The sequence below is a fragment of the Alligator sinensis genome, unplaced genomic scaffold (genome assembly GCF_000455745.1).
Source record: "Alligator sinensis unplaced genomic scaffold, ASM45574v1 scaffold1659_1, whole genome shotgun sequence".
Lineage (NCBI taxonomy): Eukaryota > Metazoa > Chordata > Crocodylia > Alligatoridae > Alligator > Alligator sinensis.
This window is the reverse complement of record NW_005843290.1, coordinates 166,303-179,901: the sequence shown is the minus strand read 5'-3', so window position 1 is coordinate 179,901 and position 13,599 is coordinate 166,303. Positions and strand designations below refer to the sequence as shown.

At 55.3% G+C, this 13,599-nt stretch overlaps 2 protein-coding genes across 2 annotated transcripts in view; both read right to left on the bottom strand.

The window, feature by feature from the left end:
- The window catches only part of LOC102379011 (NACHT, LRR and PYD domains-containing protein 12-like), a 44,038-nt gene extending 42,885 nt beyond the window's left edge, over window positions 1-1,153 (bottom strand). The window contains exon 1 of the mRNA XM_025194729.1: window positions 1,042-1,153. Coding sequence (XP_025050514.1) covers window positions 1,042-1,153 — 112 coding nt within the window. The remainder of the gene's footprint in view (window positions 1-1,041) is intronic.
- Window positions 1,154-1,454: 301 nt separating this feature from the next.
- The window catches only part of LOC102378754 (Fc receptor-like protein 4), a 13,801-nt gene continuing 1,656 nt past the window's right edge, over window positions 1,455-13,599 (bottom strand). The window contains 9 exon segments of the mRNA XM_025194728.1: window positions 1,455-1,967; window positions 2,105-2,136; window positions 3,535-3,603; window positions 4,830-4,927; window positions 6,302-6,329; window positions 6,822-6,926; window positions 7,489-7,776; window positions 8,890-9,174; window positions 13,329-13,595. Of these exon segments, the coding sequence (XP_025050513.1) occupies window positions 1,938-1,967; window positions 2,105-2,136; window positions 3,535-3,603; window positions 4,830-4,927; window positions 6,302-6,329; window positions 6,822-6,926; window positions 7,489-7,776; window positions 8,890-9,174; window positions 13,329-13,595 (1,202 nt within the window). The 3' untranslated portion in view covers window positions 1,455-1,937.

Below are 13,599 nucleotides of genomic sequence, written 5' to 3'. Positions count from 1 at the left end.
CAAATCCCGGGACGTCATTCTCCCCCTGTACTCGGCCTTAGTGAGGCCGCAGCTGGAGTACTGTGTCCAGTTTTGGGCCCCACAATTCAAAAAGGATGTGGAGAAGCTTGAGAGAGCCAGAGAAGAGCCACGCGCATGATCCGAGGTCAGGGAAGCAGACCCTGCGATGACAGGCTGAGAGCCCTGGGGCTCTTTAGCCTGAAAAAGCGTAGGCTCAGGGGTGATCTGATGGCCACCTACAAGTTTATCAGGGGTGACCACCAGCATCTGGGGGAACGTTTGTTCACCAGAGCGCCCCAAGGGATGACGAGGTCGAATGGTCACAAACTACTTCAAGATCGTTTCAGGCTGGACATAAGGAAGAATTTCTTTACTGTCCGAGCCCCCAAGGTCTGGAACAGCCTGCCACCGGAGGTGGTTCAAGCGCCTTCATTGAACACCTTCAAGATGAAACTGGATGCTCATCTTGCTGGGATCCTATGACCCCAGCTGACTTCCTGCCCTTTGGGCAGGGGGCTGGACTCGATGATCTTCCGAGGTCCCTTCCAGCCCTAATGTCTATGAAATCTATGAAATCTCTTCCGCCTTTTATTTAGCTGAGGCAGCTTGTATTGCTTTTTGAGAACTCAGGAAGGGCATTTTGTGCCCCAAAACTTCTCTAACATCCCTCCCAACTGAGAAGTTGGCCTAAGAAAAGAGACTGGCAAATACATCTTGCTTCTTGCTCACCTGGATAATCACACCCACAACACTCCAGCATGGCTCCTCACACCTTCTTCTTGTGCTTTCTTACTTGCCCAGGGCAAGAAAGAGGCGGGGACAAGTGAGAGGTGAGGGGCAAGAAAAGCCCAATGTGGGATTTCTCTAGATTGTGTGGGGCTGCCTGCACAGAGCATCCTCCGACCTCCCCTCCCAGCAGGCCTGGGCCAGCCAGCACGGTTATCCCACCAGCACCCGCCCCACGGGGCCTGGGGCTCCTCACGCGCCCCCCACACCAAGGCAGGGAGACGGCCCCGGCCCCATCAGCTGGGACTCACTCACCCCACACTATGACCGTCACCCATGGGCTCAGGACTGGGTCGTTGCCGTTGGAGGCAGCACAGTGATACTCCCCGGCATCGCTCTCCGTGGCAGCAGGGATCTCGTAGTCCATCCTCCGTGAGCGCAAAGTCTCTGTCCTCAGAGCCAGGCCAGAGCCCTCCCGGTGCCAGGAGAAGGCGAGAGGCCCCGTGCAGGGCAAGGGGCTGCAGGAAACAGGTCCACAGGGACCCAAGGTTGCCTAAGAGAGCTAATGAGGATGTCTGATTTGTGGTGTAGCAGTGACCACGGTGATTGCAGTCCTGCCTGTGCACTGCAGGGCGAGGGGCTGCAGGAAACAGGCCTGCAGGGACCCAGTGATCAGGCTGTACAAATCCCCTCCTTGTTCAACAAAGGAACCTCAGAGACAGTTTCCGCAGCAAATTCAGTCTTTATTGAATATCCCGTGGTCACAACAGCCAGGCCAGCACCCTCTGGGGTGGGATCCTGAGAGTCACGGCCCCACCCCAAGGATTACAGCAGATCAGGGCTGCTGTCTGGCCCCGCTCCCCCAGGCCAGGACCCCTCACTCAGCCGGCTGCCCCTCTCAGTGACTCAGCCGCAGCCATTGGGTCCTTGTTCCTGGCGCCGGCAGCAGCTGCCCAATACAGAGCTGCAGCCTCCAGTCACTACCGCGTCCCTTCACGGCTCAGAAGCACCGGGCTGGGCAGCGGCTCCCATGGTCCCAGCCTCATGCCCTGCACGCTCTGCTACAGGCCAAGCGGGGAGCCAAGAGTTGCTGGTCAGCCCAGGTGCTCCAGGCACCGAGGGGCCGTGCTGGGGTCCATGCAGGTTACAGGTGGGGCACGTTCTCATAAATGCCATTTGTGGGCCGGCCTTCCCTTGCAGAGGCCCCTGTTTCAGCTGACAAATCCGGGGAGAGCTTGGGGCTGTGGAGCACAGCATAGGTGACAAGGTTTCCCTGCTGGAGAGCGCGCAGGGGCAGTGAGCGAGGTGCATGGAGATGGACAGAGGCCTCATGAGAGCAGCAGGCTGGGAGCAGCAGGGCTGGGGGGGTCACACTTACATTCTCCCTCAGGGGGGTTTCCATGTGCCTGCCTGTAAAAGAGACACAAAGGGATGAGTTTTGGGCACTAACCTGCACACTTTGGGTCCCTGGAACCAGCACCTCCCCAACCAGCTCCAGCTTCCCAACATGCCTGAGACCCAACACTGAGGGTCTGGGAGCCCCGGCCTTTCTTCTGCCCTGTGTGCCAGCCCTGTCTGCACCCAGGACCCGTATCCTGCCAAGCTGAGCACCAACAGGGGTTCGGTCACCATGTGGCAGAGCCTCCCTATTAGCCTGCTGCCCATTCCTGGAATTGAATCCTAATCAAGGCTTTGGAGGGGCTGAAAGCTGGTCATTTCCCAGTCTTTCCATGCCCGCATGTGCCTCTGCACTTCTGACCTGGGGAGAAGTGCCCAGAGTTAAAATACCGAAACAAACACTGTCCCCACAATGCTCCAGGCTGAGCCAGGTGCCAGGAGAGCCAGAAGCCTCACGGGCAATTTCCAGCCACAGTTTGTAGCCCCAAGAGACTCAGAAAAGCATCCAAAACCCAAGCCTTGGGGCTTCCCCCAGCTCAGCCTTTCCTGCTGTCGGGTAGGGCACCTCTGACTTGTGTACGACACATCTCAGCTACTGGAACTACAAGTCATGACTGACACAGCAAGAGCTGCGAGATGTTAGTGAAAAAAAGCATTTTAGCTTTTCCCTGCCGGTCTTCCTGTAATGTCTGTTCAACAGAGAAGTTAACTGCCTCCGGCTGCCCCAGCCGAAGGCTTGATGGCTAGAGCCCAGGTTCAGATCTCACTGGCAATCTGTGTTTGAGTTTGCTGGAGCAGCACTTTGCACAGTCAGCTTCACTGTTTGCACGAGGGGTCAGTCAGCAAAGGAGGCAATCACTAACTAAGGAGACCCACATTCACTGCCACAGAGGAGCAGAAAAAATCGACTTTCAATCAGAACATCCTGTTTACATGGAGTTTGATCAGTGCAATGGAGATGGTTTTAATTAGTCAATAAAAAGAATCGGGTGGCCACATATGTCCCCTTAGGTGATCTGCCCATGGGGTATCCCCACATCCTGTCTGTCTAGCGGGGAGGTCTGCAGCGCTGTTCACACAGCCGTCCACCCAGCAGTGGCTGCATCTGGGTGCTGGGAGGGAAGTGAGCATGGGGGCGAGATGCGCCCTGCCTCTCCTGGTGGAGCTCACGTGGACCCGGGGCTGTGTGCCGAGGGAGCTCGCCCCAAAGGAGCGCGTGTCCCCAGCAGCCTGCTGCCTCCCTGCTACCTCTGGAGCTGCCAGCGGCTTCTGGCAATTTTGGCCGAGAAAGTCACAGACCAGGGGAGCCAAACCCCTCCCCTGAAAACCCAGCTGTGCCCGTGCGTCCCCTCACCCACTGTGTTAAACCCCTCCTGCCTCTCCAGCAGGACACAGCTCTGTGCCACTCACCCCCGCCTCCTTCCTCAATGCTGATAACAGAATAGACCACGTCTCCACTGCCCTGCTCCTGGGGGGACACTGTAAGGAAAAACCATGTCTCATTTAATCTTTGCTGATCCCAGAGACACTGTCTGTGCTGAGCACCCATTGCTCCCTAGCGCTGCAGTGCCACCCGGGCAGCTCCAGCACAGAGCCCCAGGCAGCAGCAGGCTGGCCAAGGCCATCTGGGGTCAACTGAGCTTCAGCAGGGCTGAGCTCTGAGCAGCTGGGATGATTCTGTCTGTGCTGGCTCCAGGCTCAGGTGCAAGCCAACAGGTGCTCTACCATGGCACCGCCAGCCTTTGGGCATCTCCCAGAATGCCCTGCTTCCAGGAGCCAAGCTGGCAATCACAGGGGAAGTGCTTGGTGGGCATCATCATGGAGGCAGTCCAGGACAGGCCTGCGTGGAGGTGCCAGGTCCACAAGTTGACTCTTCCCAGTTGGTGCGGATGTACCTACCTGTGCTGAAGTAGGGTGAGGGCAGCTGGCTCGGTACCCAGTGACCCAGTGACGCTGACCTGGTGCGTGGTTCTTGGCCTGGGGACCATGGCACCCTGCCCCTAAACTAGCTGAATGACTGATCCTTGGCTGATCCCAGCTGGATGGGAAAGGGGTCTGGGGTGAAGATGGGGCCAGGATGGAGGATGTAGAAAGCCCAGCTCTGGTCCAGAGGAGGCTGGGAAGGCCCCAGCTCCCAGCAAGTGCCAAAGCCCATCTGTCCCATGACCAGAGCAGGACAACATCCCTATAACAGCCTGGCCTCAGGCAGCTCCCACCACCCTGGTCACCAGCACCCAGCGCCGACTTTCTTTTTGTTGGTGGGTGCTTATAGATATAAAAAAAATAACAACAAAAAACCACGGCACTTTACTTTTAACTTGGTTCCCATGCCAAGCCCCGTGCATGACCGGAGGAGGCAGTGTGTTACTTCAACCCAGTTCTGCAGCGTCTGTAAAGATCAGGCAATTTAGTGGGCCTTTTTTGGCACTCTTATCTAATAGGTGATTGAGTCAGCTTTAACTAAAAGTGGCAAAATGTCCCGCTGAAGCGCCTGATCTTTACAGATGCTGCAGAGCTGGGTTGAAGTCATACACTATTGCTTCCCTTAAAGCACTTTTTTTTTAATGTCTGCAAGTGTTTCTGCAGATGCTGAGCACCTGATAATTTTTTTCAGTGGGTGCTTGAGCCCTGAAGTACCCACGGAGATGGCGCCTATGCCTAGCACTGGCAGCTTGGCTCAGCCTCCCCATGCACAAGGGCCTTACTATTTTTGTATGGTGGCTCTGGTTCATCGGGCTCCGTAGCAGCCAGGGAAGGCAGACTTTGGGTGAGGGGGTCCTGCTGCGCTGGCTCTGGACTGCTCCTGTGGAGAAGATAGAGCGAGTGCAGGGGAATGGCACAGACACACGCTGCAGCAGGGCACCGGAGAGACAGACAGACGAGCAGACAGACAGGCTGAGAGCTAGATTCTCATTCACACTTCTGTCGCCTCTGCAGCTCAAGTTGGGGCCTGTGAACCAGCCTCAATACTAGTGAAAATCAAGCCCTGGCAGTTCTCATGGAGGGAAGAAGCAGGGTCTGTGGGTCTGGGTCTCAGCCCTGCCCTTACTCTAATAATGTGACTCTTCTTGGCACCTGGGCTCAGGTGCGCCCCTGAAAGAACAACCTGCAGCTGCTGCTACCAGTGACCAGACAGGAAAACCCTGGGATGCCCCTGCACTATGGCACCTCTGCCCAGCAGCATCCTCAGTAGAGTCCTGCTGCAGTCTTTATCGCCAGCACTGGCTGGGATCCCTGCTTAGCCTCTCCTTGGGAACAGGGTTCCCTGGGCTTCGGCAACTGCTGGGATAGCCCAACACTGTTAGGGTGTGTACAGAAGTACTCCATGCACGTTCTACTGCACTGGCATTTAGAGCACCTTTTAGAGCACTATAAAGTTACAGCACTCTTAAACATGACAGAAGTGCCATGTTTTGCATGGGGCAGGCTCTGAGCCTCCCTGCACTTTCCAGGCTAGGAGGCAGGGGTTGCTCCACAGTTTCCTGGGGCTTCTCCACTGGTCAGAAATGTTAGATTCACACCTTGTCACTGTCCCTCAGCCAAAGGAACAGGTCACAGAGGCAGCAGCATGGGGGTGCTGTCAGCAGCCACACACACACCCAATGTTCAGGCCCCCAACATAATCTCCATGCCCACATGGTGCCCCCCCCCGCCGGCCAGGGATGCTGCAGAGAATGGTGGCAGCTGCCTGCAGTGTGCAGGGCTGTCCTAGCACCTGTGGGCAGAGCTCAGCCTGCAGAGCCTTTCCCAGGGCCTGCCCTGCCCTGCCCTGCCCTGCCCTGCCACCAGTGTTGGGTGGAGGATCATCATGGCTCAGCATCCCTGAGGAAGGACAAGGAGCCAAGATCTGGCTGGTCCCTGCTGACTCCTTGTGTCCCTTCTTGCACCAATGCTGAGGGGCTCTGCTCTGACTGGGGGGTCTTGCCCCTACAGTGCACAAGGTGCAAGGTGTTGGGGAGTTGAGCCCAGAGCCTTAGGCATTGTACCAGCAGGGCCTGGCTCCAGTCCATCACAACACAGTGGGGCAGTAACAGGAGAGCCGAGAGCCCTGGCAACCCAAGCACTCACCTGGGCACTGAGCACACAGTAACCCATCTCCTTTATACCAGAAAATCTTGAACTCACCCCTCATTCCTCCCACCCCCAACAGCTTGCCTGCTCCCTGGCCTGCACTCACCTCATCCTGACCATGAAAAATCTCTGATCTGCAAAGCAAATGAGAAAAGGGGCATTAGACTTGATCTCAACAGGGTGTGAGCATGAAGGACAGGGGCTGGGGGAGCCAGCTGGGGTGAGAGAGGAAGAGGTGCTCCCAGTCCTGCCAGGCCTGAACCTAGCATCAGGCTCCAAACCACCGATCTCAACTGCTTATCTCCAGTGCCAGCCTCCAGAGCAGCTCATGGACAAAGAGCAGGGGGACTCTAGGGCCCGCGAGATCCCTGCACCTGGGTGTTCCCACACGGCTGGTAGGAGACCAACTGAGGCTGCAGCACAGCAGAGAGAACAAGCGTCTGAACTGGCCATCGGCACTTGGGGGAGTTTGAATCACCCCTGTCTGTAGCTGTTTCATGCTCGCTTGGCTCGTAAGTGCTCACACGGGTGTGATCCTCAAACATGAGCAGCCAGGCCCAGGAATTTCAGAGCTCCTTGCACTGCAAGATCTGCACAGAGGGAGCAGGGTCAAGGGAGACTCTCACCCGCTTTCTGCCGGTGCCTGGCATACAACACGGCAGCTGCAGCAGCACCGACCAGGCACAGGACACCGAGAGTCACACCCAAAACCAGCTGGGCCGTCCTGTCCCCTGGGCACACAAAGGAAACACACTCAGGAGCTCCTGGCGCTCACAGCACCCAGCAGCTGGCAGGAGCCTGCTGAGCCGCTGAGTTCAGCCCCCGTTGTTTTCAACTCTGTCTCACTTTGCTCTTTTGCTTCTGCAACGGACAAATAGAGAAGTGAGAGAAGGACCAAGCCCAGCACAAACTGGGATTTTTCCCAAAGGCATTTTTCAATTTGTTCTAATTAAAAACGTCCCCAGAAAGATGAAAGGTTTCAATGGGGTGAGAATATGGCCACAGAACTAGCTGCCAGCAACCCACGTGGTACCAGAGCAGTGACAAGCGGGTGCTGCCCCTCCACACCCTGCAGGGATGCCCCACTGCCCCCGGCCCTTGCTGCTGCAGCCACCTCCCTCATGGCACTGCCTGCGCAGAGCAGCCTCCCGCCTCCCCTCCCAGCAGCCTGGGCCCCAGCACCGTTATCCACCAGCACCCACCCCACGGGGCCCGGGGCTGCCGGGAGCTCTTCATGTCCCCTCCAGGGAAGGAACATGGCCCCGGGCCCCCCGTCAGCTGGGATTCACTCACCCCTCATTGTGACCGTCACCTGTGGGCTCAGGACCGGGACGTGGCCATTGGAGGCAGCGCAGTAATACTCCCCGGCATCACTCTCCTTGGCAGCAGGGATCTCGTAGTCCATCCTCTGTGAGCGCAGAGTCTCTGTCCTCAGAGCCAGGCCAGAGCCCTCCCTGTGCCAGGAGAAGGCGAGAGGCCCCATGCCCGCAGCCACGGAGCAGCTCAGCATCAGCCGCTCCCCTGCCACCACCTGCCCATGGTGGGGCTGCACCCTCAGGGTGACTCCGGAGACGGGGACTCCTGCGGGGAGACCAAGAGGGGAGTGGGACCCGCTGCACTGACCCAGCCCCGGGTGCAGGGACGTCCAGGGGGCTCAGCCTGTCTGCCCCAGTCAGGGCTACACGTCCCATGTGCAGGTCAGAGGGACACGGCAGAATGCAGGGCCTGACCCACAGCACCACGGGGCCTTGGGTGGAGGTCAGTTATGGGAGGTGGGGGGTCTCCTGGAGACACCCCTGAATGATGGTCCTGTGCCCCCAGCACCACGGGGCAGAGCCCAGGTGGACCAGCACAGCAGGCAGTGGGGCTGGGGGCAGGGGGCACAACAGCAGATACGTCTGTGCTCCAGGGCATGGGACCAGCCTTGGCCCTGCACCCCACGTAGGAGGCAGAGCCCCACTGTGAGCACCCTCCTCATGGAAAGGGCCACTCTGCACCTGCTGGGCAGGCAGGGCTCACACGGCTCAGCAGCTTGGCAGTCATGTCCTGCCACCTTGCTGCCTTCCTCTCAGACATGCGCTTCCCCTGGCTGGGATCTCGGCTGGGTGGGCGCTACACCAAGGTTTTGCTAAACCATCCAACCTGTGAGCACCTCTAAAGTTTCATGGCACTGGAGTGACCACTCCTGAACCCTGCTGCTTTCTGCAGCACCAGCTCTGCCCGAATGCTGGCCACGATAGTGATACTTATTGTGTTCATAGAAACATTAGAAGAAAACAGATATTTTTTGTATTTTGTTTCAGATTTTTTGTGACAATTCTCAAGCAAAAACATTTGTGATGAAATTTTAAAACAAAGTCCAATAGAGGCAAGACTGGGCCATGTCCCTGCCCGTCCTGCTCTGCCTATTCCCTCCCCCTACAACACCAAGTTCATGAAACGTGATCCTTTGACCTGTCCCCTTGCTCTGGCGCCTCCAAGCCTTGACTGGACACATGTTCCTTGCCAAGGTTTTACCATAACAAGAATGGTCCAGATTCACAAACATGCTCAACCTATGGTCACCACAATTACACCAGCTCAGCAGGATCTCATGAGCTCAGAGCTCAGCACAGATCCCTTGGGCCTTTCTTCCCATGTCAGGTATTGGGGAAATCCTCAGACCCTGCCCCACAATCCCCATCAGACACTCACGTTTAACCTCGACGTCTAGCTTCAGGCTCCATTTCTCATCACTTGAGGTCACCGCCTGCACCACACAGGAGTAGGGTCCCGAGTCCGCCAGCCCCGCGTCTGGGATCGGGTACTCAGGGGAGCTCGTTGGCTCTCTCAGGATCGTGCTGTTCTTGTAGAAGGAGTACTGAAGCTGTAGGCCTGATTTCAGGGGGTTGGGCTGCGTGACACACTGCAGGGTCAGTGGGTTTCCTTCTATGGCTTCAGCTGAGCCGGCCACCCTCAGCTCGGGTGTTGAAAACAGCTCTAGAAAGACACCAGACTGGGTCACCCCACAGCGTTCAGTCTCAGAGTCCATGGGCAGGCTCAGGAGAGTCCCAGGAGTCAAGGGAGTCTCTCCCCTCATTGCAAACCTCTGCTCCACAAGCCGCCGAACAGCACAGCGAGCCTCTGTACTCAAAGTGAAATGTGTTGCTCTTGTGGATGTCCAACTAAGCCGGGGCAAGGGGAGGCAGGGCTCTGGCTGCTGGAAGGGCAGAGCATACCAGAGCCGCCAGGCAGCTCTGCCCCCTCGTCGGCTCCGTGTGACGTGTGGGGCTGGGGCTGGGTGTGGGGCTGGGTTGCTGTTGTGAGGAGAGGGCAATGTTCCAGGGCCGGCTCCAATACTTACCTGTCGGCCCACGTCCCCACATAAGGAACCTCACAATTTTACTGTGCACTCTTCTGCAGGAGGCCCTTGTGATGGGAAGGTGGGAGGGTGGGAGGGTCACTCCTTCTGTTGTTACCATGCTATTGTCCGCCCCATTTTCTTTGCCTGCCTCTGCCTCCAGGCCTGTGAGGTTCCTGCTCCAGCAACTGGACATAAGGGGCCTGACTCTGATTTTACCTTTCCATCATAGGGCAAAACCTGAGTAGGTGAAAGCGGGTGATTGATGATTAAGGCTAAGCTCATGGTTTTAACCCTATTGCCAGGTGGAAATAGATGCAACATTTGTTCTATGAGTGGGAGTGAAGCATAAGTGGGAGTGAGTGAAAGTAAGGGTTTAAACCACTAGAAATTATATTAAAGAACATTTATGCCTCAACTAATAAGAGGTAAGGGTGTAGAGAGCATGGTTGGATCCCTTCAAGACCATCATAATGACATGCTGTCCCATGGGGTGCCTGTACATGAGCATGAAGGGTGCTCCGACTGCTCAATTAATCAAATCTGCTGGAGCGTAATGATTACCGCGCCCCAGCAGCCTCCCACATCTTGTGTATCAGCATCCCCACACTTCAAAATGGTGGCGGGAGCGCTTGAATTAAAGCTTCCCTGGGAAGCCAGACGGAGGGGGAGAGGAGTGCAGGAGAGCTGGCTGTACTTCAGTGTCACCTTACTGAGGGCGCAGGAACAAACCATCTCAACGAGCAAATATGGCAGGAGAACAGCTTGGCTTAGCAGGGAACTCTTCAGCATTGGCGATGCATAAGGGGTGCATGCGGGTGCGTGTGCACCCCCAAAGATTGGCTGCTGCCAACGCTACCAGTAGCGACTGCAGACAGTCACTGCTTGCCCCCCTGCCCCTCACCACCGATGCTGCCGGAGGCGTCTGCGGGCGGTCACCAATCACCACTTGGTGCTTGCCGCCCCCCACTGCTGAGACTGCTGTGGCCGCCTGCGGGAGGTCCCTGCTCACTGTTGCCGCCGCCTGCAAGCAGTCGCCGTGCTCCCCCCAGCCTCGGGATGCACAAGGTGTCCATGCTCTTCAGTACACTGAATCACAAAACAGAAGCTTATAAAAAGTGGAAACTTGCCAAAATAACTAGGGAAGACCATAAGCATTGCTCGGGCATGCAGGGATGAAGTCAGGAAGGCCAAAGCGCTATTGGAGTTGCAGCAAGCAAGGGATGTGAAGGGCAACAAGAAGGATTTCTACAAGTATGTCAGTAGCAAGGGGAGGATCAGGGAAAGTGTGGGTCCCTTACCAAATGGAGGAGGTAACCTTGTGACAGAGGATGTGGAAAAGGCTGAAGTGTTCAATGCCTTTTTTGCCTCCATCTTCACAGGCAAGGGCAGCTCTCAGGCTACTGCACTGGGCAGCACAGTTTGGGGAGGAGGCGAGCAGCCCCCAGTGGTGAAGGAACAGGTTAGGGACTATTTAGAAAAGCTGGATGTGTACCAGTCCATGGGGCTGGATGGGATGCTCCCGAGGGTGCTGAGGGAGTTAGCTGATGTGACTGCAGAGCTGGCTGTCATTTTTTAAAAATGAGGGTGATCAGGAGAGGTCCCAGATGATTGGGAAAGGGCAAATATAGTGCCCATATTTAAGAAAGGGAAAAAGGAGGATCCAGGGAACTACAGACCAGTCAGCCTCACCTCAGTCCCTGGAGAAATCATGGAGCAGATCCTCAAAGAATCCATTTGCAAGCACTTGGAAGAGAAAAAGGTGATCAGGAACCTGGATCACCAGGTCAGCATGGATTCACCAGGGGCAAGTCATGCCTGACCAACCTGATTGCCTTTTATGATGAGGTGACTGGCTCTGTGGATGTGGGGAGACCAGTGGATGCAGTGCACCTTGATTTTAGAAAGGCTTTTGATATGGTCTCCCACAACATTCTCCCAGGCAAGCGAAGGAAGTCTGGGCTGGATGAATGGACTGTAAGCTGGGTAGAAAATTGGCTGGAGCATCGGACTCAGAGAGTAGTAATCAATGGCTTGATGTCTAGTTGGCAGCTGGTACCAAGTGGAGGGCCCCAGGGTCAGTCCTGGGGCCAGTTTTGTTCAATATCTTCATCAATGACCTGGAAGATGGCACAGAGCGGACACTCAGCAAGTTTGCAGATGACACCAAGCTGAGGGGAGGAGTAGATATGTTGGAGGGTAGGGCTAGGATTCAGAGTGACCTAGACAAATTGGAGGATTGGGCCAAAAGAAATCTCATGAGGTTCAACAAGGACAAGTGCAAAGTCCTGCACTTAGGACAGAACAATCCCATGCACCGGTGCAGGCTGGGGGTTGACGGGCTGGGCAGTGGCTCTGCAGAAAAGGACCTGGGGGTGACAGTGGACAGACAAGAAGCTGCATGTGAGCCAGCAGGATGCCCATGTTGCCAAGAAGGTGAACGGCATCCTGGGCTGCATTGGTAAGTGTGTTGCCAGTAGGTCAAGGGAAGTGATTCTTCCCCTCTATGTGAGGACACATCTGGAGTCTTGTGTTCAGTTTTGGGTGCCCCACTACAAAAAAGATATGGACAAATTGGAGAGAGTTCAGTGGAGGGCAACAAAAATGGTGAGGGTGCTGGGGAACATGACTTGTGAGGAAAGACTGGGGGATCTGCGTATATTTAGTCCAGAGAAAGGGAGACTGAGGAGACTTAATACAAGCCTTCAACTACCTGAAGGAGGTTTCAAAAGAGGATGGAGCTGGGCTGGCCTGTGCTCAGCAGGGGCAGACAACAGAACAAAGAGCAATGGGCTCAAGTTGCAGCAAGGGAAGTTTAAGTTTGATGTTAGGAAAAATTTTCTCACTAGGAGGGCAGTAAAACACTGGAACAGGTTACCCAGAGAGGTGGTTTTGAAAACCCCCATCCTCGGGGGTTTTCAAAACCTGGCTAGACAAAACTTTGGCTGCAATGATCTAGTTGGGGCTAGCCTGCTTTGAGCAGGGGTTTGAACTAGATGATATCCTGAGGTCCCTTTCAACCCTAACTTTCTATGATTCATTGAACACCATTTTGAAGTGTGGAGATGCTGATACACAAGATGCTAAAGTGCTTTAATTAGAGCAACCTTTGGAGCTGCTCTAATTAAAGCCCCCGCCCCATGCGTGCACCACCCCCCTGGAGCACGTGTAAATTTGAATGTGGCGCCTAAGGGCCATCTGATGAACATCCTTAGAATAAGACATCTGCTAGTTCAGGTCACTAACCCACTGCTTGTTAATGCACTGTTACTCTGAATAAACATGCTTTATATAGAGGGGAATTCTTGTCTTTCCTTCTATGGCTCAGCCCTGACCATGTCTGAAATACAGCTGTTCGGGCAACGGTAATGGGAACAGGAATTGCTGCAGGGATGATGTGGAGGGTGACATCAGGAAACTTTCAAGACACTTCATATGCTTGGGGAACTACACAACAGCTCTGAGCACACACTGCACCTCCTGTCTTCAAGCAGCAGCACCGAGCACATGGCACTTAAATAAAGATCCGAGTTGCTGCAGTCTAAATGGAGTCCCTTTATTACCACACCGAGCTCTGTGCATCCAACACTGACATCAGCTCTAGCTCTGGTTGCACCCCCATGAGACCAGCAGCAGGATGGAATTAAACAAAAGGCACTTAGGTGAATTATGGCACCCCTGATGCCATCCAGACTAAAGCAAACATTTCTCTTGCAGGGAGTCAGTGGCCTCCTGAACTGAGCTGTGAATGACCCATCTCTGTCCCAACATGTCCCTCACAACAGTCCCTTACCTTGGACAAAAATGGGCACCTCAGAAGACGTGATTACGGAAGGAAAGTCAGCACTGTCCATTTGTCCTTTGCATTGATATGTGCCACTGTCACTTGTACTTGCTTCTGGAATAGACAGCTCTGAATTTACACTGCGCGATGTAATGCCTGCTCCATCTTTATAATACCTGAGCTTAGACATGCTTCTGTCTTTCCGCCCACGGCATTTGAGAACCAGCAGGTCCCTTTCGAATACTGCGTAAGGAGGGGCCTGAAGAATCAGCTGGTCTGA